This window comes from Ranitomeya variabilis, chromosome 6 (genome assembly GCF_051348905.1).
Source record: "Ranitomeya variabilis isolate aRanVar5 chromosome 6, aRanVar5.hap1, whole genome shotgun sequence".
NCBI classification, from domain to species: domain Eukaryota; kingdom Metazoa; phylum Chordata; class Amphibia; order Anura; family Dendrobatidae; genus Ranitomeya; species Ranitomeya variabilis.
The window spans coordinates 578,165,257-578,191,851 of NC_135237.1; the positions used below are offsets into that span (position 1 = coordinate 578,165,257).

At 43.9% G+C, this 26,595-nt stretch overlaps 1 protein-coding gene across 2 annotated transcripts in view; it reads right to left on the reverse strand.

Annotated features, from left to right (window-relative positions):
* Nucleotides 1-6,090: 6,090 nt before the first annotated feature.
* Nucleotides 6,091-26,595, reverse strand: part of EPPK1 (epiplakin 1) — an 82,099-nt gene continuing 61,594 nt past the window's right edge. Inside the window, exons 2-3 of one of the 2 annotated variants that reach the window (XM_077271552.1) lie at nucleotides 24,705-25,340; nucleotides 6,091-24,650 (exon numbers count right to left, since the gene is read on the reverse strand). In XM_077271552.1, the coding sequence (XP_077127667.1) occupies nucleotides 6,694-24,650; nucleotides 24,705-25,296 (18,549 nt within the window). In that variant the 5' untranslated portion in view covers nucleotides 25,297-25,340 and the 3' untranslated portion in view covers nucleotides 6,091-6,693. Of the gene's footprint in view, nucleotides 25,341-26,595 lie in introns of both variants that reach the window. The other variant, XM_077271551.1, reaches the window with a different exon arrangement.

Below are 26,595 nucleotides of genomic sequence, written 5' to 3' on the forward strand. Positions count from 1 at the left end.
AGCCTGAAACTGAAGAGCCTGCTCTGGGGGAGCCTGACCTCAGAGAGCCTGAGCCGGAACTGGAAGAGCCTGTGATGGAGGATCCTGACCCCAGAGGGCTGGAGCCTGAGCTGGAGGGTGCGACAGCGGTATCGGTGGGGTCTGACGGTCACGGTGACTGGCAGCAGGTGGTGAGTGAACCTCGGTCCCAAGCCCTGGGGTGCAGGTCCTGTCCCTCGATCTGTCACTCAGGAGAAGGTCCCTTCCCATCCCCTGGGCAGGCAGCATGGATTGCAGAGGTGATTGAAAGGAAAAAACAGCGGGAGAAGATCTGGGCAGAGCTGCGCAAATCAGGAGTGGGCGCAATGGCCAGACGACGGACCAGCGGCCTGCTGGTGCATACCGACCCGTCTCACTGGTACAGCTTCATCCGCGAAGTGGACACCGACGACAAGGTGTATGTCAACATAAAATTTCAACGGCCCCTGAGGGAAGGAGACTGGGTCACCTTCTTCAAAGAGGATGGCCGTCGGGGGTACTTTGCTGTAGCAGTTGATTTACTCCCAGAGAACGACTTACGACTGTATGCGGGCTTGGAACAGGCACACTCGGCCCCCCTGGGACAGAGCGGCATGTGTGCCGCTGGCCTAATGACTAATCCTGATTGATTTAAAGGTGAAGTGCTTGTTGCACATAAATGGAAAACGGGACTGTTCCGCATCCCTATGGGCAGAGGAGCCCTGTAGTACTGAGGTTGGGTGCAGTTGTTGAACCTAAATGGAATACGGGACTGTTCTGCGTCCCTGTGGGTAGAGGAGCCCTGCAGCATCGGAGCGAGGTGCAGTGTGGCCGGTACGGGCCACGGTTAAACGTTGACTATTGTTTTTCATCCCCTCCCCAAGTTTTTTTTGCACTTGTTGCGCCTCCCCTGGATTGCAGGATCCTAACCCTGAGGGTTTATGTGCCCTTGGACTGAAAACGGACTGTACGTGGCTGCTGCAAAGGACTGTGTTTTAGTTTGTGTAGTGAAATATGTACAGTACAGACCAAAAGTTTGGACACACCTTCTCATTTAAAGATTTTTCTGTATTTTCATGACTATGAAAATTGTACATTCACACTGAAAGCACCAAAACTATGAATTAACACGTGGAATTATATACTTAACAAAAAAGTGTGAAACAACTGAAATTATGTCTTATATTCTAGGTTCTTCAAAGTAGCCACCTTTTGCTTTGATGACTGCTTTGCACACTCTTGATGAGCTTCAAGAGGTAGTCACCGGAAATGGTTTTCCAACAGTCTTGAAGGAGTTCCCAGAGATGCTTAGCACTTGTTGGCCCTTTTGCCTTCATTCTGCGGTCCAGCTCACCCCAAACCATCTCGATTGGGTTCAGGTCTGGTGACTGTGGAGGCCAGGTCATCTGGCGTAGCACCCATCACGCTCCTTCTTGGTCAAATAGCCCTTACACAGCCTGGAGGTGTGTTTGGGCTCATTGTCCTGTTGAAAAATAAATGATGGTCCAACTAAATGCAAACCGGATGGAATAGCATGCCGCTGCAAGATGCTGTGGTAGCCATGCTGGTTCAGTATGCCTTCAATTTTGAATAAATCCCCAACAGTGTCTGGTGACACTGCAGTCCAGCAAGGAAATTATGTGGGAGCAAACAAGACACTTGAACGAGGAAGTCCAATAAGGTTTAGTGCACACAGTATTTAAATGATGTCCAGCAACACTTGCTCATACGTGCGCACAGTACTTGCTAGTAGGAGTCCAATAATTCACAGATGATGCGTCATGTGAATGACGTCCTAGAAAAGAGAGGACGAGGGGAGAAAGAGGGAGAGCGCCATCTAAGCGTAGTAGATAATAAATCTTGTAGCGATAACACAGCTTGAATCTTGCTCACCTGGTGTGGTTGTGCAAAGAGGCACAACACTGGGAAAAGTTTAGTACACAAAGGAAATCCTTCCACTGGTGTGCTGCAGTCGCAGCAGTTTCAGAGGCGAGAGGTAGCTGAACGGGGCGAGGCAGACCTGAGTAGTGAGCAGCAGAAGCAGGGAGTTAACCAGCAAACAGGCAGATGCACAGGAGCCAGCAGCACAAAATATTCAGGCACAGGTGAACACAAGACCCGGACTTAAATAATCAGGACAGACAGGAAGTTCCATGACAGGGTGAGATGCAAGACTCCATCTTGGATCAGGGCGAACAGACACCAGGAAAGTCCGGAATCCTTACATTTGTCTTATGATATTGTCATGTATTGTATAAACATACAGCTCTGGCAAAAATTAAGAGACCACTGCAAAATGCTCAGTTTGTCTGATTTTTCTCTTTATAGGTATATTTTTGAGTAAAATTAAATTGGTCTTTTAATCTGTAAACTACTGACAACGTCTCCAAATTTCCAAGCAATAAATTTTGTATTTTTTTTCTGACAAAGAAAAATGGTCAAAAAAAACCCCAGTGCCTTCAGACCTTAAATAATGCAAAGAAAACAAGTTCATAATCATTTAGAAGCAGCAATACTTATGTTTTAACTAAGGAAGAGTTCAGAAATCAATATTTTGTGGAATAATCATGATTTTTAATTAGAGCTTTCATGCGTCTTGGCATGCTTTCCACCAGTCTTTCACACTGCTTCTGGCACAAATATGTAAGCAGTTCTTTGTTTGATGGGTGGGGTTCAGGTCTGGAGATTGGGCTGCCCATGACAGGGTTTTGATTTGGTGGTCTCTTAAATTTTGCCAGAGCTGTATATTCTTGCGTTAAACAGACATAGGAAAAGTGTAGGATTTAGATTTAGCCCATTAGTGGGGGCACAATAGATTAAGATAGATACTAATCCACTGACAGCTGCTCTGCCCTGAATGCACCACTGATGGCTGCTGTGTCTTAACCAGCCCCGATGACGGTTGCTCCACCCTAAATGTTGATGCTCTGTCTTGACAGGCCTCCATGATGGTCTCTTCACCCTTACAGGTGCCGATGGTGGCAGCTCTGCTCGGTCAGTCCCCCAGTACTGCCTCCCTGTATTGAGGGGCCTCCATGATGTCTTCTCTGCTTTGTCATTCCACCATGGCAGCTGGTCCACTCATATGGATCCCCTTAACGGTTGCTCTGCCATAACTGACTCCAGCTCATGGCCTCTCTGCTTTGATGGGATGCCCTGTCCTGATTAATATATTAAATGTCTCCAATCTCCCCTTCATCTCAAAACTGTTGGAGCGCCTGTTCTACTCCCTCCTTACCCGTTACCTCTCCACTCATTCCCTCCTAGACCCTTCACAGTCCGGTTTCCGCCCCCTACATTCGACAGAAACTGCACTCATCAAGGTGACCAATGACCTTCTGACAGCAAAATGTAACGGTGACCACTCTCTGCTCATTCTCCTCGACCTCTCTGCAGCTTTCGACACTGTTGACCACCCTATCCTACTCTCTAGGCTCCAGTCACTAGGCATTAAGGACACTGCTCTCTCCTGGTTCTCCTCCTATCTTTCTGAACGCTCCTTCAGTGTTCTGTTCTCTGGCTCCACTTCATCTCCTCTTCCTCTCACTGTCGGGGAACCTCAGGGCTCAGTCCTTGGCCCCTTCTCTTCTCCCTCTACACGGCCCCAATTGGACAGACCATCAGCAGATTTGGCTTTCAGTACCATCTTTACGCTGATGACACACAACTATACACGTCATCCCCTGACCTTACCCCCGCTGTACTACAGAACGCCACTGACTGTCTTCAGTCTCCAGCATCATGTCCGCTCTCTATCTGAAACTCAACCTCTCTAAAACTGAACTTCTGCTCCCGCCATCTACTACCCTCCCTAAATCTGACGTTTCCCTCTCCGTGGGTGGCACCATAATAACACCCCGGCAGCAGGCGCGCTGTCTGGGTGTTATGTTTGACTCCGATCTCTCCTTCACCTCCCACATACAATCTCTTGCCCGCTCGTGCCGCTTACACCTAAAGAACATCTCTAGAATCCGCCCTTTTCTCACCATGGAGACAACAAAAACTCTCACTGTTGCCCTAATCCACTCCCGCCTGGACTACTGCAATGCTCTATTAATTGGCCTCCCTGTTACTCGACTTTCCCCTCTCCAGTCTATCCTTAATGCGGCAGCTAGGGTCGTCCATCTGGCTAATCGTTACTCGGACGTGTCCGCTCTTCGCCAGTCGTTACACTGGCTGCCCATTCATTACAGGATACAGTTCAAAGTACTTGTTCTCACCCACAAAGCTCTCCACATTGCGGCACCCCCTTACATCTCCTCCCTCATTTCTGTCTATCGGCCTAGCCGACCACTGCGCTCTGCAAACAACTTTCGTCTAACCTCTGCACTAATCCGTACCTCCCGCTCCCGACTCCAAGACTTCTCCCGTGCTGCACCAATCCTCTGGAATGCTCTACCCCAACATATTAGGACCAGCCACAATTTGCATAGTTTTAGGCGCTCCCTCAAAACACATTTGTTCAGAGCGGCCTATCATGTTCCCTAATCAAAGTCATTTTATGTTTGTGTGTGTAGCCCATTCACTATCTCCATCTACCCCCCACCCCCTGAAGATGGCTGGACCCTCATTGTAAATACACCATTGTAAATACTCACCTGTACTTTGTATCTCCCCCACCTCATTGTAGAGTGTAAGCTCTCACGAGCAGGGGCGGCTTATTGTGCTTTAATTATTGTATTGTTAACGTTGTTACCTATGACTGTTGTGAAACTGTTAAACTGTAAAGCGCTGCGGAATATGTTGGCGCTATATAAATAAAGATTATTATTATTATTATTATTATTATTATTATTAAATGCAGGTGTAAGGAGGTGGCAGAGAACCTCATTGCTTCTGTCCCTCTCCCATGTGCTCTCCCATGTGCTGGGCCAGTACATCTTATGTGCTACCCGGACGGTGTACCCATTTAGTAATGTCTGTATTTCTTATGCCTTGTGTATTAATGTATTGCCCTTTTATTCCTATGTTCTGAGCTGTGTTAGTAATGTTTCATAATGTTCATTGTGTTACTTGCCTGTATGTTAAGGGCAGAGACAGAATGGGTTAACCCAGGGGGTTGGGTTAACAGCCCCAAAAAGGAGCAGGAAGTTCCTGCTCCTCAGTTGGAGCCCAGGCAGATGCACTGCACGGTCCAGCCCCATTCTGGATACAGATGCATGGCCCTTCAGTAGGATCCACAGCTACCACCAGGGCCGGACTGGCCATCTGGCAAATGCTAGAAGGGCCTGTCTGGTCATGGGCTGCCTTGTCTGCTATGTTGCTAACAGAATCAGTGCTATCAAGATACCCATATTGTTAAGAGTTGTGATGGAGCACAAAGTTGCTTACTCCGTCACTTACCCCAGCAGGCCATGGGTATCATTAGATATATTGGTCTTGTAGAAAATCTTCCTTTCCTTCATCCAGGGTAATATTAGTAATATATCCCAACTGGTTCATGGGGACGGTTACAACATGGGCCTGTGTGATTTCAATTGCCAGGACTGAATTTCAGCCCGAGTCTGTACCTGGCTACCACACATTTATGGTTAAGCTTGTGAATTTGTCAGAAGTGTTTGAGATGGCAATACTCCCAGTAAGCCTTACTGGTGCCAGTACCAAGGTCCAAACTAAAGTCTCAGGATGAAAGGTCAACAAAACAAACGGCGCAGTCCTGGGACAGAGTGATCCAGGACTGATGCTGCCAAGTCACTAGGCTTACCCCCAATAAAACAACACATATTTGCCTCCGAAAACTTTTCAGCAGTGGCTCTCCCATGTCACGTGATCACTGTGGTCAATCAGTGATGGCTACATGATCCCCCCCAGGGACGTAATTGACCTCTGGAGGATGTGCGACAGCAGCTGCTCTCATTTCCTCAAGGTCTTGAGTGAGAATGAAGCAACTGCTGATTGTCCTCAGGGATCGCGTGACATAATGTCACATGAGCACTGGGAGACATTGCAGACATTGCCGGAATGGCACCGAGAGGAGTATAACTCTTGTTTTTTTATTGGGAGGAATCAGGGATTCAGAAGGGTTGTCCAAGTTGTGGATTAAGCCTTTAAATGCAAGAAAATAAAAACATTTTAAGAAAAGTGCGAGATGTCACTGGATAAAATAAAGTTACAAGTTTATTCAAAATGTTAAGTACAAGCTGTAAAAAGCACACGGGACATGACTCTTTCTTCTTCTTGCTTTCAACATTGATTTGATTTGACCTCAGAACTGAGGACCTCGCTGGAGGAAAGTCCAGCACAATTACCAATACAACCAACAAGACCAGCAGCTCGAATGTTGCATCTTCATGAAGTGCTTACATTGGTCGTTCTGGGCCCGTCCAACGCCGATTGTACTGCTCAATAGGCAGATAAGTTCTGACAATTAACAGTGGACACCAAACTTCAGGTCATACAGTCATTTCTTTAGGAAGCAAAATTGTTAAGATTCTCGCATCAAGGAATAAATGGAAATGTTAATGAAGCAGAATTCAGCAAGTCCTGCTGATGTATAGCCGTAAACCACAGTCAAAAAGCCCGAACACCAGTTTTCCCTTCAAAGAAAGTTCCAGATGTCACAGAAACCCAAGAAATGTAGAATGGTTTTCCTTTGTTAGTAAAACCCTGAGGGACATGAGGTTAAAGGTCTTTTTTTATTTTAGATTTCCAACCATAAAGTTGAAGTTTTCATAAGGAAAACTTGTTGAGGTGAATTTATTTGTTGGCCACCTCCAACATGAGCAGTCCGGTATCAGCATCTTGGACAGCCCTCTGGATCAGCTGCAGGTAGGTGAGATTTTCATGAGTGTTGGGGTCAAAGAAACCTTTGGTGTCATCAGAAGGATCGGAAAGGATCTGGTTCATCACCTCATCAAAGTAGCCTCGCTTGTAGGCCACATCCACGGGGACACGGTGACTGTGCACTGGGTCAATAATACCACCAGTTGCAATCTGAGCTTCCAGCAGGCGAATACCATGATCCTTGACAATGAGGTCTTTCTGCATTGCCTGGAACAATGAGATTTTCTGGTTTGTAGTTGGGTCATTGTAGCCCGTCACAGCCCTCTCAGCAGACAGGAGTTTTGAGTGAAGCTCTTTGCCAAATACACGACTAGCTACAGCTTCATCTACGGTGAGCTTGGCATTTTTTATTGGGTCAACAATGAATCCAGTGGCTGCTTGAGCCTCAAGTAAAACCAATGCCGTCCCTGGTCTTATTATGCGCTTCAGCATGGCGTCATAGATGCTCATTTTCTCCTTGACGGTTGGGTCAGCTTTAGAAGGAACAAGAACACCAGCAATGCATTTGGTTCCCTCCAGATATCTCTTCACAGTATTCATCTGAGTCACTTCTTGTAAGGATTTGGTTCCATGAGCCAACTGTAAAAGCGTGTCCTGGTCGATAATTTCAGACTTCAGCAGTTCAGAAGCTGACACTTGCCTCCGTAAACCAGAAAACTTGATATTTCGGCTCTTCTCCTCAGTTTCTTTTATGACTGCAGTAATATTTTTGAACATTTCTTCCCATGTTATGGATTTGGATTCATATTTCTCAATGAGCTCTCTTCTTTTGTCTTCCGTGAGATACTTTGAGTGAAGAAGATCCCAAAGAGAATGAGTTTTGCCTTCTAACTTGAATTCGCCGATGCTGACCTGTACTTTGACTGATCTGAGGAACGTCTCAGTGTCTGGCTTGATTGAGAAGGCTTTCCTTTGGACTTCATTGATCAGTGTAGTAACTATGGTTTTGACCGTGGTGTAGTACTTTGTGAGTAGTTGCCTACGCATGCTTTGGGTAATGGCTGCAGAGTGTAGTAAATGCCACAGGGAAGTGCTCCGTCCAGCAAATTCACCACTATAATTATCAAGAGAAAATGCTTGCAGAGACTTCTGGATTGCCTCTGGATACTCAGCATCTGTCTTCTCAGATGATACTGTGACGGTATGATGACTTGAAACTTCTAAGGTGGCTTCCTCAGCTTTCATAAAGATTTCCATGATACATTTCATAAGCTCTGCAAGAGACAGCCTTCCGCTTTCATACCCTTCTATGAGTTCATTCTTCTTTTCAGGTGTAACATATGAAGAATGCAGTAATTCCCATACAGAACTTTTGTGATCCTTGAGCTGACCTACGGTCAGTGTGAGGTCCACGGTCTTGAGAAAGTCCTGTGTCTGAGCCTTCTTTGTTTCAGCAGCTTCACTTCCAAGAATTGATGAGCTGCTAGTACAAGTCTGACCTACGGAGACCAGGGATGTGGAGGACTGGAATGTTTTTTGCTGTTGTCCGCTGATAGTAATAAGTTCAGAAGCTTTGATTGAAGGGTCTTTAAGGATGCTGCCACAGGTGCTTATAACTTCTCTGACAGAAGCTGTAAATGTCTGTAGAAGTTCATTCTTCTTATCCTTTGGCAACTGTTCGCTGTTGAGAAGGTCCCAGGCTGAAACGCTCTCCTGCTGCGATTGTTTTTCAGACAAGACACTGGGAATTACTAGTAGAGCATTTTGGACTTGTTGTTCTGAAGGCCAATGGTCGAAGTGGATGGGAGCTGATGTTACTCTGACCTCCTCCTTTACAATCACTTCAGCTTTTGATGACCCATGAATCATGGATAAGACGATGTTGATGATTTCTTGAATGGTCAATGTTCCGGACTTGTACTTCTCGATCAATTCTTCCCTCTTGTCCTCTGGGATATATTTCGAATGTAGAAGGTCCCAGAGGGACATGGATTCTTCTTGAAGATTTCCTGTAGATATTTTTACTGTAACAGACTGAAAAGACTGTTTAATTGAGCTTTCTACGGAGGACACAGATTGACTATGAGTTTCAGTGATAATTGTTATAAGGATGGTCATCAGCTCTTCAATGGTCAGTGTGCTGGCACGATACTTCTTCAGTAGTTCTTCTCGTTTTTCCACTGATATGTACTGAGAATATAGAAGATCCCACACAGAGGTTTCTTTTCCTTTAAATCTGCCAACATCGACTTGTACACTTCTAGACTGTAGAACGGATTTTACTTTTTGTTCTTCCTGTAGGGCCAGTTTGCGGTCACTTACATCTAACAAATACAGACCCGTTTCTGGGTCAGTCACACACCTCTGTAGGAGCTGAAGGTAGGTGAGGTTCTCATGAGTGTTCGGATCAAAGAATCCCTTTGTATCGTCACTAGGATCGGAAAGGATCTGGTTCATCTCTTCATCAAAGTAACCTCGCTTATATGCGACCTCCACAGGGACACGGTGACTGTGTATTGGGTCAATGATGCCTCCTGTGGCTATCTGAGCTTCCAGAAGGCGGATTCCATGATCTTTCACAATCAGCTCTTTTTTCATGGCTTGGAACAGTGAGATTTTCTCATCCGTGTAGGGATCTTTGTAGCCAGTAACTCCTCTTTCTGCTGAAAGGAGTTTATCATAAATCTCCCGTCCAATCAGTCCTGCATCTAAAGCTTCATCTACAGAAAGCTTCTTGTTCTCAATAGGGTCAATCACAAATCCAGTAGCTGCTTGAGCTTCGAGAAGAATCAAAGCCGTTCCAGGTCTTAGTCTCCCATTCAGCATGGCTTTATAAATGGTCACCTTTTCTTTTTGTGCGGGATCTTTCTTGGAGGTCACAAACACACCAGCGATAGAGCCACTTCCTTCAAGATATCTCTTCACATTGTCCATCTTAGTGACCTCCTCGACGGTCTTTCTGCCTTCAGTCAACTCATTTAGAGTATTCTGATCGATGATTTCAGATTGCAGAAGTTCAGTGGCAGTCACCTGTCTCCGGAAACCCTTAAATTTCAAGCTGCGAATTCTTTCTGTCTCTTCAATTATTGTTGTAATAGCTTTCAAGAGTTCCTCCAAGGTCAATGCCCCCGATCTGTACTTCTGAAGTAATTCTTGCCTCTTTTCTTCTGTAATATACTTGGAATAGAGAAGGAACCATACAGAGACATTCTGTCCCTTAAATTCTCCAGAACTTACTTCAGTGAATTTAAGCTCCAGTTCATTTTGGATTTCTTGGTCGTTACCAAGTTCAGAATCATCTATTAATTGTAGAATAGTTTGCTTCATTTTTTCTACAGTAACCTGGTGTTTGCTCAGCTGTTCCTTCCTCTTGCCTTCTGAGAGATACTTGGAGTGGAGAACTTTCCAGAGCGATGGTCTTTGTTTTCGGAATTCGTGAGTTGTGAGGTTTACAGAGATGACATTCAGAGCTTTGTGGAGTTCACCATTAGTAAGTCTGATAGTCTCATCAGATGCTGTATTCTCAATAGTAGTTGTGATAATTCTTATGACCTCCTCCAGATTCCAGACCCCGGAAGAATAATTCTGTAAGATCTCATTCTTTTTACTCTCAGTGATGAATTCAGAATGTAGAAGTTCCCAGACTGAGACCTTTTGTCCATGGAGTATTCCTCTAGAGGCCTCCACCAATTCAGACTTCAGGAGATCTTCCTGCTCTTGTGTTGTGATGGGTCCGCTTCTTTCTGCCTTTGGCTTGCCTTCTGCTTCAATGGTTGACTTGATGTTTTTTTGCTCAAACTCTTCAATAGACTGTGTAACTATCTGCAATATGTCTTCGACAGTTAACTTGTAGTTGCCTAGAAGTTCTTGCCTTTTAGTCTCCGATATGTATTTGGAGTGAATGAGATCCCATAGAGACATCTGCCGTGCAGCATACTGTCCTTTTGTGACTTTGATGTGGATGCTTTCTAGAGCCTTCTGGATTCCTTCCTCCTGTACAGTGGGACCAGCCTTTATTAGCAGCTCTGCCGCCATATCTTGCTGAGCAGTCAGAGTATTCAGTTTCTTAGTCTCAGTGATGACTGGACGGTCTGTGGATGAGGTTATCTCAGTTTCTTGAATGATTTTTAGGAGTACAGTGATAAGTTCTTCAAGGGATAAAGTCCCAGATTTGTACTTTCTTATCAGTTCTTCTCTTTTCTCTGCTGAAATGTATTCAGAATTGAGAATCTCCCAGATGGCGATATCTTTTCCTTTAAAGCGACCTTGTGTGACTGTAATTGTTCTGGACTTCAATATACTTTCTATGCCAATCTGAGTGGAAGGAAATTTGTTCCCACTGATATCCAACAAGCTGAGACCCGTGTCTGGGTCAATCACACACCTCTGGAGGAGCTGAAGGTAGGTGAGGTTCTCATGAGTGTTCGGATCAAAGAATCCCTTTGTATCGTCGCTGGGATCAGAAAGGATCTGGTTCATATCTTCATCAAAGTAACCTCGCTTATATGCGACCTCCACAGGGACACGGTGACTGTGTATTGGGTCAATGATGCCTCCTGTGGCTATCTGGGCTTCCAGAAGGCGGATTCCATGATCTTTCACAATCAGCTCTTTTTTCATTGCTTGGAACAGTGAGATTTTTTCATTCGTGTAGGGATCTTTGTAGCCAGTAACTCCTCTTTCTGCTGACAGGAGTTTATCATAAATCTCCCGTCCAATCAGTCCTGCATCTAAAGCTTCATCTACAGAAAGCTTCTTGTTCTCAATAGGGTCAATCACAAATCCAGTAGCTGCTTGAGCTTCGAGGAGAATCAAAGCCGTTCCAGGTCTTAGTCTCCCATTCAGCATGGCTTTATAAATGGACACCTTTTCTTTTTGTGAGGGATCTTTCTTGGAGGTCACAAACACACCAGCGATAGAGCTACTTCCTTCAAGATATCTCTTCACATTGTCCATCTTAGTGACCTCCTCGACGGTCTTTCTGCCTTCAGTCAACTCATTCAGAGTATTTTGATCGATGATTTCAGATTGCAGAAGTTCAGTGGCAGTCACCTGTCTCCGGAAACCCTTAAATTTCAAGCTGCGAATTCTTTCTGTCTCTTCAATTATTGTTGTAATAGCTTTCAAAAGTTCCTCCAAGGTCAATGCCCCCGATCTGTACTTCTGAAGTAATTCTTGCCTCTTTTCTTCTGTAATATACTTGGAATAAAGAAGGAACCATACAGAGACATTCTGTCCCTTAAATTCTCCAGAACTTACTTCAGTGAATTTAAGCTCCAGTTCATTTTGAATTTCTTGGTTGTTACGAAGTTCAGAATCATCTATTAACTGTAGAATAGTTTGCTTCACTTTTTCTACAGTGATCTGGTGTTTGCTCAGCTGTTCCTTCCTCTTGCCTTCTGAGAGATACTTGGAGTGGAGAACTTTCCAGAGCGATGGTCTTTGTTTTTGGAATTCCTGAGTTGTGAGGTTTACAGAGATGACATTCAGAGCTTTGTGGAGTTCACCATTAGCAAGTCTGATAGTCTCATCAGAGGCTGTATTCTCAATAGTAGTTGTGATAATTCTTATGACCTCCTCCAGATTCCAGACCCCGGAAGAATAATTCTGTAAGATCTCATTCTTTTTACTCTCGGTGATGAATTCAGAATACAGAAGTTCCCAGACTGAGACCTTTTGTCCATGGAGTATTGCTCTAGAGGCCTCCACCAATTCAGACTTCAGGAGATCTTCCTGCTCTTGTGTTGTGATGGGTCCGCTTCTTTCTGCCTTTGGCTTGCCTTCTGCTTCAATGGTTGACTTGATGTTTTTTTGCTCAAACTCTTCAATAGACTGTGTAACTATCTGCAATATGTCTTCGACAGTTAACTTGTAGTTGCCTAGAAGTTCTTGCCTTTTAGTCTCCGATATGTATTTGGAGTGAATGAGATCCCATAGAGACATCTGCCGTGCAGCATACTGTCCTTTTGTGACTTTGATGTGGATGCTTTCTAGAGCCTTCTGGATTCCTTCCTCCTGTACAGTGGGACCAGCCTTTATTAGCAGCTCTGCCGCCATATCTTGCTGAGCAGTCAGAGTATTCAGTTTCTTAGTCTCAGTGATGACTGGACGGTCTGTGGATGAGGTTATCTCAGTTTCTTGAATGATTTTTAGGAGTACAGTGATAAGTTCTTCAAGGGATAAAGTCCCAGATTTGTACTTTCTTATCAGTTCTTCTCTTTTCTCTGCTGAAATGTTTTCAGAATTGAGAATCTCCCAGATGGCGATATCTTTTCCTTTAAAGCGACCTTGTGTGACTGTAATTGTTCTGGACTTCAATATACTTTCTATGCCAATCTGAGTGGAAGGAAATTTATTCCCACTGATATCCAACAAGCTGAGACCCGTGTCTGGGTCAGTCACACACCTCTGGAGGAGCTGAAGGTAGGTGAGGTTCTCATGAGTGTTCGGATCAAAGAATCCCTTTGTATCGTCGCTGGGATCAGAAAGGATCTGGTTCATCTCTTCATCAAAGTAACCTCGCTTATATGCGACCTCCACAGGGACCCGGTGACTGTGTATTGGGTCGATGATGCCTCCTGTGGCTATCTGGGCTTCCAGAAGGCGGATTCCATGATCTTTCACAATCAGCTCTTTTTTCATGGCTTGGAATAGTGAGATTTTCTCATTCGTATAGGGATCTTTGTAGCCAGTAACTCCTCTTTCTGCTGACAGGAGTTTATCATAAATCTCCCGTCCAATCAGTCCTGCATCTAAAGCTTCATCTACAGAAAGCTTCTTGTTCTCAATAGGGTCAATCACAAATCCAGTAGCTGCTTGAGCTTCGAGGAGAATCAAAGCCGTTCCAGGTCTTAGTCTCCCATTCAGCATGGCTTTATAAATGGTCACCTTTTCTTTTTGTGAGGGATCTTTCTTGGAGGTCACAAACACACCAGCAATAGAGCTACTTCCTTCAAGATATCTCTTCACATTGTCCATCTTAGTGACCTCCTCGATGGTCTTACTACCTTCGGTCAACTCATTCAGAGTATTTTGATCGATGATTTCGGATTGCAGAAGTTCGGTGGCTGTCACCTGTCTCCGGAAACCCTTAAATTTTAAATTGCGACTTCTTTCCGTCTCTTCAATAATTACTGTAATGGTTTTCAGAAGTTCCTCCAAGGTTAATGCCCCCAACCTGTACTTTTCTAGCAGTTCTTTTCTCTTCTCCTCACTGAAGTATTTCGACTGAAGTAGAAACCAGACAGGAAGGTTTTGCTCCTTGAATTTTCCGACAGTGACCACAGTAAACCTACTTTCTAATTCCCGTTGTATATCTCTGACACATTTTGTTTCTGAACCTTCAACTAATTTTACAATGGTTTGCTTCACTTTTTCTAAAGATATCTGGTATTTGTTTAGCTGGGTATTTCTCTGCTGTTCTGAGATGTATTTGGAGTGGAGAATATCCCAAAGAGACACTCTCTTACCTTGGAATTCTTCTTTTTGGACATGGATGGTGAATATATTTAATGTTTTATGAAGGTCTCCATCTATAGCGGGTTTTATTGTTTTTTCTGGCAAAGACGAGGCGCAATAAGTATTTTCAGAAGTCACAATCTGCTCTTCGGTTAAGGAGACCCTTTTCTCCTGGACCTTTCCTTTAGTAACCATCTGTATTTCAGACTTGACCACTTTATCTGGAATAGACAAGACACCATCGACCTCTTCAGAAGTAACTACTTTCTCTTCAGCCACGGAGACCTGTTGCTCCTGGAGCTTTCCCTTTGTGACCAGCCCTAACTCAGACTTTAATTTCCCTTCCCGCTTTTCTGTTTGTATTGTGCTGGATCCATTCACAATCTGCCTGGTTGTTTTTGGTTTTCTTTCCTCAATGGTCTTTACAATAGTTGTAGTAAGTTCTTCTACTGTTATAGTTCTGGATTTGTATTTTTTCAGGAGCTCTTGTCTCTTTTCTTCTGTAAAATAATCAGACTGAAGGAGCTCCTGAATGGATTTCTTCTGGCCTATGAATTGGCCACTTTTAACTTCAACAATTTTTGTTGCCAAGACAGCTTCCAAGGTCTTTTCAGTGGCCAAGGTGGCTTTGTCTTTCATTTCCAGCAGGTAGAGTCCAGTATCTGGATCTTGAATGCATCGACTAAGCAGCTGAAGATAGGTAAGATTTTCATGAGTATTTGGGTCAAAGAAACCTTTAGTGTCATCTGTAGGATCTGAAAGGATCTGATTCATTTCTTCATCAAAGTAGCCACGTTTAGAAGCAACTTCCACAGGAAGACGATGACTGTGCACTGGGTCAATGATGCCTCCTGTGGCAATCTGGGCCTCCAGGAGGCGGATGCCATGCTCTTTAACAATCAGTTCCTTTTGCATGGCTTGGAAGAGGGAAATTTTATCTCCGGTGTAAGGGTCATTGTACCCAGTTACAGCTTTTTCTGCTGACAACAGCTTTTTGTGAAGTTCTGGACCAATTAGACCAGTGGCAGCAGCTTCATCCACAGAAAGCTTAGTATTATTCACTGGGTCGATAACAAATCCAGTGGCTGCCTGAGCTTCTAGCAAAACGAGTGCGGTCCCGGGTCTAAGAATATTCTTTAACATGGCATTATATATAGTCATCTTCTCTTTTGTTGAAGGATCTTTTAGAGATGGTACCAGCACTCCTGCTATACAGCTTGTTCCCTCCAAGTATCTCTTTACGCTGTCCATTTGGGTCACCTCTTCTAAAGTCTTTCTTCCTTGAGCCAGCTCTGTCAGCAAATCCTGGTCAATGATTTCCGATGTTACAAGTTCGGTTGCTGTGATTTGTCTTCTGAGGCCCTTAAATTTCAAATTTCTGCTACGTTCTTCTGTCTCGGAAATAACTGTGATGATTATTTTGATCAGTTTGTCTACAGTAATCGCCCCAGAATTAAATTGACTGAGAAGCTCCCGCTTCTTCTCCTCCGAAAAATACTTGCTCATCAATAGATCCCACAGGATATGGGTCTGCCCCTTAAACTCGCCTTCAACTACTTCAATCTTGACAGTCTGCAAAGTCTTATAAACTTCCTCTTTCAAATTATATTGGAGCTTCAATGCCTCATCGCCCTCCTTAATTAACTGTAAGACCATCTCCATAATGTCTTTGACTGTTGCCTTATAATCTTCTAACAGTTCATGTTGCGTCTCGTGAGGGATGTGTCTGGAGTGAATAAGATCCCACACAGAAACCTCCTGTCCTGCATACTGCCCTCGCTCAATGTGCATGCTTATGCTTTGCAGAGCTTTCTGAATTTCATCATCTTGTCTAGATGTCTCCGCTTCCTTCGATGCTTCTACAGTCACTGCTACCTTTTGTTGGAAGGTATCAGTCTTGATCGTCTCCGCTTCCGTAATGACTTTAATGACATATGTAATAATCTCCTGAATAGTTAGCGTCCCGTATTTCAGCCTCTGAAGGATTTCTATTCTTTTATGTTCTGAGAAGTAACGTGAATTTAGAAGATCCCACAATGATATACTCTGTCCTTGGAAGTCACCCACAGATACATCCACTACCTCCGCCTTGAGGTTCTCCTGAAGTTTTACTTCTTGATTAGACGAGTCTGTTGTATCGACTTGGGACACATTTACCAGCTCTTCTGTATTGATTTTGAGAACTATAGTTATAATGTCTTGAATAGTCAATATTCCAGATTCATATTTCTTCAGCAGCTCCTCTCTTTTCTCCTTCGTAATGTGTTCAGAGTTAAGGAACTCCCAAATTGAAATGCTCTTTCCTTTGAATTCTCCGGAGGTGACTTGAATCGTCCTGGTGTTTAATGTAGTTTGGACCTGGGATATAGAGAATCTAATGGGCTTTAATTCCAGCATGTATAATCCAGTGTCTGGGTCTTGAGTGCATCTCTGGAGAAGCTGAAGGTAAGTGAGGTTTTCATGAGTGTTAGGATCAAAGAATCCCTTTGTGTCATCAGTAGGGTCAGATAAGATTTGATTCATTTCTTCATTAAAGTAACCTCGTTTGTATGCGACCTCCACTGGGACACGATGGCTGTGAACCGGGTCAATAATGCCTCCAGTAGCAATCTGGGCTTCCAGTAAGCGAATGCCATGTTCCTTTACAATTAAATCTTTCTGCATGGCTTGGAACAAGGAGATTTTGTCACCGGTGTAGGGGTCTGTGTAGCCAGTCACTCCTTTTTCTGCAGTTAGAAGCTTTTCATAGATCTCATGACCAATTACTCCAGCTGGTAAAGCTTCATCAACTGAAAGTTTCCTGTTTCGTACGCAGTCGATTACAAAGCCAGTCGCTGCCTGCGCTTCCAGCAAGATCAGAGCTGTTCCTGGTCTTAGTAAGCGTCTCAGCATGGCATCATAGATGTTCAACTTTTCATTTTTGGTGGGATCTTGCGTTGATGGAATAAGTACGCCAGCAATGCAGCTGCTTCCCTCGAGGTATCTTTTAATTGAGTCCGTCTTTGCTACTTCCACCACAGTCTTTGGCTCCTGCTGTAATCCATCCAGAGTCTCTCTGCTGATTATACCCGCATCAAACAGTTCTGCTGCAGTCACTTGTTTCCTCAGTCCCTGGAACCAGATGTCATTCTGACCTTTCGCCTTGTCTTCGATAATTGACAGAATTCTATTTGCTATATCATTAATTGTAGTTGAGGTCTTCAACTTGTATTTCTTTATTAGGTCTTTTCGATTTTCTTCCGAAATGTAAGTTGAGCTTAAGAGGTCCCATAGTGAAATATCTTTGCCCTTGAACTTGCCTTCATTCATCTTCACGGTGGTTGCTACCAGAATGTTTTTAGTTGGTTCATCAATGTAGAAGTAGTCATCACGTTTTTCTGCGACTTGTAATAGGTACATTCCGGTATTTGCATCTTTGAAACATCGCTCCAATAAGTCTTTATATGTAATTCTTTCATGGGTATTGGGGTCCACAAATCTCCCCTTTCCACTAACAGAATTTAAAATCATAATGTAGAAGTCTTCATCCAAATAACCCTTTCTGTAGGCCACATGCAAAGGAAGTCTGTAATTGTTAATGGGATCGACGATGCCCCCAGTAGACAGCTGGGATTCTAAAAGTAGGATTCCTTGCTCTTTTGGTACGATTCCTTTCTTGACTGCTTGGAAGAGCGAGATTTTTCCGCCAGATTCTGGATCAGTAAATCCACAAAATGCTTTTTCAGCAATGTCAAGATGTTGCTGATCTTCCTCAGTAATGAGACCTGCAGACAATGCCTCGGGTATATTGAGGGTCTGATTATTTGAAGGATCGACCAGAAATCCTGTTGAGATTTGAGCCTCCAGAAGTTTCAAGCCAATGTCTCTGGATATAATATCTCTCTTCATAGCCTCAAAAATGTTTATGGTTTCATTGTTGGGTAAGGTCAGAATTCCAGCTATATAACCAGTACCTCGGAGGTACTTTCTAACATTCTCTTGTTGAGACACAGCTTGTATAGTTTTTCTGCCTTGATTCAGGTCATCTATGGTCTTTTCGTCAATGATGTCTGCGTTATACAACTCCGTAGCGCTCACTTCGCCCTTGAGTCCTTGGAATTTCAGGATGCTACTTTTGGCTTCATATTCTTCGATGATGGTGGTGAGGCTGGAGATCAGATATTCTATGTTCAGCACACCCAATGTGTACAGTTTTATCAATTCTCTCCTTTTGAGCTCTGTAAAATAATGGGAAGAGAGGATTTCCCAGACTGTCACTGTTCGATTGGCAAATTTTCCGACCTGCAGTCTGATGTGTCTTGAGGTTAGATCGGATTTCATTTGGTCAGTGATATAGAAGTAGTTTTCTCCTTTCTTTACTACCTGTAGCAGATACAATCCAGTTTCAGGGTCTGGGATGCATCGCTCTACTAGCTGAAGATAGGTAAGGTTCTCGTGCGTGTTTGGGTCAAAGAAACCTTTAGTATCATCACTGGGATCTGAAAGGATTCGATTAATCTCCTCATTGAAGTAACCACGTTGATAGGCAACCTCTACAGGAACTCTGTGACTATGCACTGGATCAATAATACCTCCGGTGGCAATCTGAGCCTCTAGAAGACGGATTCCATGACATTCAACTATTATTTTTTTTTGCATGGCTTGAAACAGGGAAATCTTGTCTCCTGTATATGGATCAGTGTAACCGGTTACGGCCTGTTCAGCAGAGAGCAGCTTAGCATGCACATCAAGCCCTATCAAGCCTTCAGTCAGAGCCTCGTCCACCGATAGCTTCCTATTCTTTACTGGATCTACTATGAACCCAGTGGCTGCCTGAGCTTCTAAGAGGACCAGCGCAGTTCCAGGCCTCAGGATACGTTTCAGCATTGCCTCATATATACTCATCTTGGTGTTGGTGGACTGTAGCAGAATTCCTGCAATACAGTTTGTACCTTGTAGATAGCGTTTCACGTTGTCCATCTCTGTCACTTCCACAATGGTTTTCTTACCCAAGTTAAGGTCATCCAGAGTTTGCTTGTCTATGACATTTGACTGGAAGAGGTCGCTTGCAGATACCTGTTTGCGAAAGCCCTTAAATTTGATTTTGGTGCTGCTTGCATCGGTTTCCTCGATGATGGTGGTGACGGTTTTTATGATATCCTGTAGAGCCTCTGAGCTGCTGTTTTTGTAAAGGAGTAGTAGTTCTTTCAGCTTATCGACACTCACATACTCTGAATTCAGAAGTTCCCACAGAGATACGCTTTGGCCATTGAATCTTCCAACACTGACGGTGACCATAACCGATTTTAATACATCAGTGACGTGTTGTTCGGCACATGTTGCCGCACATTCCGAAAGAGACAGAAGCAAAGAACCAGTTTCCGAGTCGGTGTAAGATCTTTCTTTCAGTTGCTGGTAGCTCAGTTTTTCTTTTGTGTTTGGATCAAAGTAAATGTTCAGAGAGTCTGTTTGTTTGGACAGTTCTTCGTCCAGAAACCCCATTTTGTACGCGACTTGCAATGGAACATAATGACCATGAATAGGATCTACAATTCCTCCGCCAGCTAGCTGAGCTTGCAGGAGTAGTAGTCCATCCTTTTTTGGAATAAGTTTTTTGTTTATTGCTTCAGCCAGCGATATCTTGTTGCCCGTGTAAGGGTCAATGTATCCCGTCACCGCACTTTCTGCAATCAGGAGTTTTTCATGAAGTTCAGGCCCAACAACACCAGACTTCACAGCACTGTCCACTGTATGTTTCTCATTCTTTACTGGGTCAATGATGAACCCAGTTGCAGCCTGAGCTTCTAGGAGCATTATACCAACGCCAGGCATGATGAGGTTCTTTTTCATGGCTTGATAAATGCTCATCTTCTCCTGTGATGATGGTAGGAAAATGCCAGTGATGCATCCGGTGCCTTGCAAATATTTTTTGACATTGCTCATTTGAGAGACTTCCTCAATGGACTTGACCCCTTGAACCAGTTCATCGAAGGTTTTCTGTGTGATAATCCCCAGGTCCAGGAGCCATACTAATGGCACGCTTCCTCGCAGTCCTTGAAAACTTAAATGAGTTGTCATCCTAATTTCATTGTTCTTGACAATTTGCAAAATTTCTCTGATCAGCTCTTCCAGGGTCACTTTCTTTGACTTATATTTTATCAGAATTTCAATTCTTTGCTCTTCAGTGAAGTATCCGGAGTAAATCAATTGCCAAATTGTCATATTTCTTTCTTCCACTCGGGTGTTTTTGAACACTTGGTGTACCTCCTCATCAGTATAAATGTTCTGCACTGGAACTTCAGCAAAGTGTTGGGGCAATGGAAGCAAGAACATGCCAGTGGATTCATCCTTCTGTGATCGACTGAGGAGGTCAGAGTAGGTAACGTTTTCTTTGGTGTTCGGGTCATAGAAGGACTTTGAGTCATCGGTAGGGTTAGACAAGCTTTCATGTACTTCTTCATTAATATAGCCGAGTTTTCTGGCCACAGAATTTGGGAGGTGGAAGTTGTGTATAGGATCGATTATTCCACCAGTGGCAAGTTGTGCTTCCAAGAGCTGCTTGGCATGCTTTTCTTCTATGAGGCCTTTCTGCATGGCTTGGAAGAGAGAGATTTTCTTTCCTGAAATTGGATCCTTGTAGCCAGTGACGGCTTCTTCTGCAGAGATAAGTCTGTTGTAAATATGTGGGTCAATGACTTCAGCTTTGAGGGCTTCATCTACAGACAGTCTTTGGTTGTTCACAGGATCGATGATATTTCCAGTGGCTGCCTGGGCTTCTAATAGTGGAAGAACTGTACTAGACTGCAGGATATTCTTCTGTGTTGCTTCATAGAAACTGATTCTTTGGTTAGAGGGTTGAATGAGAATCCCACCAAGAACACCAGATCCACTTAGATACCTCTGAACATTCTCCATCTTAAAGACATCATCTGCTGTAATTTTACCTTCTAAAACTTGTTCAAATAGGTCTTTGTTAAGGATCTCATATTCCAACAAGTCATGAATATTCACCTGTCCCCTCAGTGCGGGGACACTGATTTCAGTCCACTTCTTGATCTCTTCCTCAATCCATATGACAACTTGTTCGATGGTCAGTTTCTTCAGTCTAACCTGTTCTAGAATCTCTCTTCTTCTCCATTCACTGAAGTACTCAGAATTTATCAGAACCCAGGCTGAGACAGTCTGCCCCTTAAATCTTCCATATCTTACAAAAATCTCTAAGTTTCTGAAGGAATCTTTGATGTATGAGTTGATATTGAGCTGACGCTTTCTGCTCTGCAATGGCAGAAGACAAAGGCTGGTGGAAGGGTCAGTGATGCATCTTTCCTTCAGCTGCAGATAAGTTAAGTTTTCATTGGTGTTTGGATCAAAAAAGCCCTTAGTGTCATCGCTTGGATCGGAGAGAATCACATTCATTTTCTTGTCAAAATATCCTCGTTTGTAAGCAACTTCCACAGGAATTCGATGGCTGTTGATGGGGTCTATGATTCCTCCGGTGGCAATTTGAGCTTCAAGAAGTCGAATCCCATGATCCTTGACAATTAAGTCCTTGGTCATGGCCTGAAACAGAGAAATTACTTCTCCAGTGTATGGATCTTTATAACCAGTGACTGATTTTTCTGCAGACAGAAGCTTTTCATAGAATTCTGGACCAATAATATTCGCCTTCAGGGCCTCATCAACAGAATATTTTTGGTTTTTTACAGGGTCAATTATAAAACCTGTTGCTGCTTGAGCTTCAAGAAGGATTAAGGAAGTTCCAGGCCTTAGTAAGCCCTTTCTCCTTGCTTGGTAGATGCTAATCTTTTCTTGAGTATCAGTTAAGAGGAGTCCGCCGATGCTCCCGGTACCCTGCAGATATTTTTTGACCGAATCAATATTGACCACATCCTTCGCGGAAGCTTCTCCTTGTTGCAACTTTTGGAACAAATCCTTGTCGATAATTTCGGACTCAAGCAGTTGCCCGGGTGTAACAGCTTCCCTCAGTCCTGCAAAAGTAACTTTAGCAGAGGACATCAAAGTTTGAATTGCACCATCGACTCTGCTGGACAAGTCTTGTAAAGTGAGACTCCCGGATTTATACTGTCTAAAGAGAGATTCTCTGAACTCCATGGTGAAATATTCTGAGAACAGAAGCTGCCACATTGTAACCACTTGCCCTTTAAATTTCCCATATGTTCCCGTCAGTTTTATCTGCTCCAAGGTTTTCTTGACTTGGTAATCTACAAAGGAGTGTGGCGTCTTCAGGGCATCATGGGTATTGTCAAACACTGGAATCAGGTAGAGTCCCGTATGACAGTCAATCAAGCATCTCTCCAGTAATTGTCCATAGGTTAGGTTTTGTTTTGCACCTGGATCAAAAAATCCTTTGAAGTCATTTGTGGGCTCAAGAAGAGAATTATAAGTTTCTTGGTCAAAGAAGCCGCGAGTGTAGGCCACCTCCTCTGGGACACGATGCTTCTTTGAAGGATCTATAATTCCACCAGTAGCAAGCTGGGCTTCCAGGAGGTGGATACTATGGTTCCGCTCCACAAATCCCCTTTTAATGGCTTGAAATAGGGAAAGTTTTTCTCCAGAAGAAGGGTCCTTGTATCCAACAGCAGCTTTTTCAGCAGATAGAAGTTTGTCATAGACCTCTGTCCCAATCAGTCCATTTTTCACAGCATCTTCCACAGAGAATTTCAGATTCTTTACGGGGTCGATCAGATACCCGGTAGCGGCCTGAGCTTCTAACAAGGCCATAGAGGTCCCCGGCATAAGAAGATGTTCTTTCATTGCTTGGTAAATGCTTTTTCTTTCATTAGTAGATACTAGGGCCACTCCAGCAATGCACCCAGTTCCCTGAAGGTATCGTCTTACATTCTCCTGTGCAGCAACATCTTGGACGGATATCTTGCCCTGCTGTAGATCTTCATAAGTGGTCTTATCAATGACCAGTGAGTCCAGCAGTTCAGCACTTGTAACTTTTCCTCTTAAGCCATTGAGTGCGATTTTCACAGAAAAGATTAAAGTATTTGAGTCTGGGTCCATCATGCAAAGCTTCTGCAATTCCTGGTAAGTTAGTAAATCATCAGTGTTGGGGTCCAGGAACCCACGAGTGTCATTTTTTGGGGCAAATATTACTTTGGCCAAATCTTTATCAAATAAGCCACGCTGGTAGGCAACATCTAATGGGACATGGAAGCCGTGGAGTGGGTCAATGATGCCTCCGGTTGCAATTTGGACTTCGAGCAAGTTAACACCCAACTTTTTGTCAATTAATTCTTTCTTTATGGCTTGGAATAGTGAAATCTTGTTACCAGTGTAGGGGTCATTAAATCCAACTGCGGCTCTTTCAGCTGTCAGTAGTTTCTCTTGGAGCTCGAGGCCGATCATTTCCTCCTGAATGGCCTCAGTGACGGTGAATCGTCTATTCTTTACTGGATCAATAATGAAGCCAGAGGCAGCCTGGGCTTCCAGAAGAGCAACTGCCATGTTCGATGGAAGGAAGTTTTTCTTCATGGCTTGATACACACTCATTTTTTCTTTTATGCTTTCTATGTAGACTCCCCCAATGCTTGCCTGACCTTGCAAATATTGCTGCACGTCTTGTAGTCCTCCCAGGCTTTGTATGGTCAGCTTGCCTTGAATGATTTCGTCATACTGAACTTGGTTAATGATCTTGGCGTTGAAGAGTTGCTCATATGTTACGGACTTCCTCAATCCTTGCAAAGTTTCTTGTAGTGGAAGAAGGAGCAGCCCTGTGTCGGCATCTGTTGAGCATTTGGACAGGAGTTCCTGGTATGTGGAGTAGTCTTGTGTGTTGGGATTAAGGTACAACTTGGCCAGCAGAGAACTTTCGGTAACAGTTTTCAGAAGATGTTCATCTATGTAGTTGAGCTTCAGAGCCTCAGGTACAGATACACGGTTGCCACTCACATAATCTATAATCCCACCAGTGGCTACTTGTGCCTCCAGGAAACGTGTGGCATCACTTTTACTAACCAAACCTTTCTTGAACGCTTGATACAGAGATATGGTTTCTTCTTTGTCTTTGTAGCCCAGCGCTGCACTGTTTGCAATAATCAGTTTTGGCTGGTACTCTGGTCCGACAACGCCTTGTTGTACGGCTGCCTCTAGAGTTAGTTTCTGGTTACCTGACAGCTGGATAATGCCACCAGTGGCAGCCTGGGCTTCCAGAAGTGCCACAGCGACCTCCTCGGGCACAAGATTTTTCAGTATAGCCTGGTAGAGGCTCACTTTCTCCTTTGTTTTAGCTGCTATGAAACCTCCAATGCTGGGGGAGACTTTGGCAGGTTCAGTGGTTTCAAGTGCCTCTTGAAGGCTCAAGGATTCATTTATGTCAGCTTGATCAGCAAGGTTGGCTTCGAAAGCTTGGGAAGCCTCAAGAACTTTGTGGGCTTCATGACCTTGGTGAGATCTGTGAGCATGATGAACTCCATGAGCATGATGTGAATGGTTAGCTCCGTGATGAGATTCAAGAATATGGACACCTCCTTGAGCATGATGAGTTCCGTGAGCATGATGAGCTTCAAGAACATGGACACCTCCTTGAGCATGGTGAGCTCCATGAGCATGATGAGATTCAAAAACATGGACACCTCCTTGAGCATGATGAGCTTCAAGAACATGGACACCTCCTTGAGCATGGTGAGCTCCGTGAACATGATGAGCTTCAAGAACATGGACACCTCCTTGAGCATGGTGAGCTCCGTGAGCATGATGAGCTTCAAGAACATGGACACCTCCTTGAGCATGGTGAGCTCCTTGAGCATGATGAGCTTCAAGAACATGGACACCTCCTTGAGCATGGTGAGCTCCTTGAGCATTATGAGCTTCAAGAACATGGACACCTCCTTGAGCATGGTGAGCTCCGTGAGCATGATGAGCTTCCGCAACATGGATTCCTCCTTGAGCATGGTGAGCTCCCTGAGTATGGTGAGCTGCATGAGCTTCAAAAGCATGGTGGGCTCCGGGACCTTCAACAGAAAGCTGCTTGCTGGATTCAACACCATGCCTGGTCTCCGAATGGCAACCCATAGCATGAGATGAACGATGAGACTCCACCTTGCCGGACGTCTGTTTCATGGAATGACTTGACATGCTTTGCTTCATTGAGTGACTGATTTTTCGCTCCATCGTTGTTGATTTTCTTGTGTCTTGATCAATATGGAAGTAGTTGTCTGAAAGAGACAGAACAAGGACATGTTACTGTGAGATCATTGTAGCGCTAAGGAACATGCTAGTGAATACTGGAGTTGCCCGTGCAGTGTGGCTGTGTACGCCATCTGCTCCACAATCCACTGTATAATATGATCCCAATAATCATCACCTTTATCTATGGAGCATGAGATAAAACTCCTGTTCTGCACTCAGCTTGGTGGTCGCGGCTCCTATGAGGATGCTATACATAGGTTATCTATGGGCTGACATGGGTACTTGTGACTTATACCTTAATATCCAACAATCCTAAACATCTCGCTCACTCTCTGTCTTTGAACCAGTCACGGAAGGAGAACTTACCCTGCTCCTTGCATATTCTCGCCTTACTACTTGCATCAGTGACCCTATTCCCTCACATCTCCTCCTTTCCCCCGCTGTCACCACTCCCCTAATAAAAATATTCAACCTCTCTCTCTCTTCCGGTATCTTTCCCTCCTGTTTAAACATGCCATCATGCATCCATTATTTAAAAAAACATCCCTGGACCAAAACTTTTAAGACTGAAAGTAAAAAAAAGTAGCAAAAAGACCACAAAATAATAAAATAAATAAGTAGCTTTAATTAAATAATCAGACACAATCAAACTAGATATAATACAAGAACTAATAAAGGGGAAGGAGGAGACATGCAGGTAAACAAGGGGAGACTGTAGGTCTAAAGATAGGACTTGGGCAAGCAGAGAAAGGAAATAATCACAATAAGGTGCTGAAATGTGCACATAAATAGCACTGACAGGTGGATGCTGTAGAGGGTTATACGGTATACCTACTGTATATTCCACCCAGATGTAAAGTGCTAAAATGGGATGTCTCCTCACCCATCGTAAGTCCGGACCTTAGACAGGTTTCCCATGACCCCGACGCGCGTTTCGCGTGCTCGCTTTATCAAAGGGGGAGTGGTGTCTCTCCTTTTTGTGGTTATTTCCTTTCTCTTCTTGCCCAAGTCCTATCTTTGACCTACAGTCTCCCCCTTGTTTGCCTGCATGTCTCCTCCTTCCCCTTTATTTGGTCTTGTATTATGTCTAATTCCATTGTGTCTGATTATTTGTCTGATTATTTAATAAAAGTGACTTATTTTATTATTTGGTGGTCTTTTTGCTACTCTTTCTCTTTCTGTCTTAAAGGTATTGTTGGGAGTACTCCACCTTAGTAATTATATGATTATTATATACTGGGAGAGTTTGACTTTAACATGCTCTCAGCCTCATTATATAAA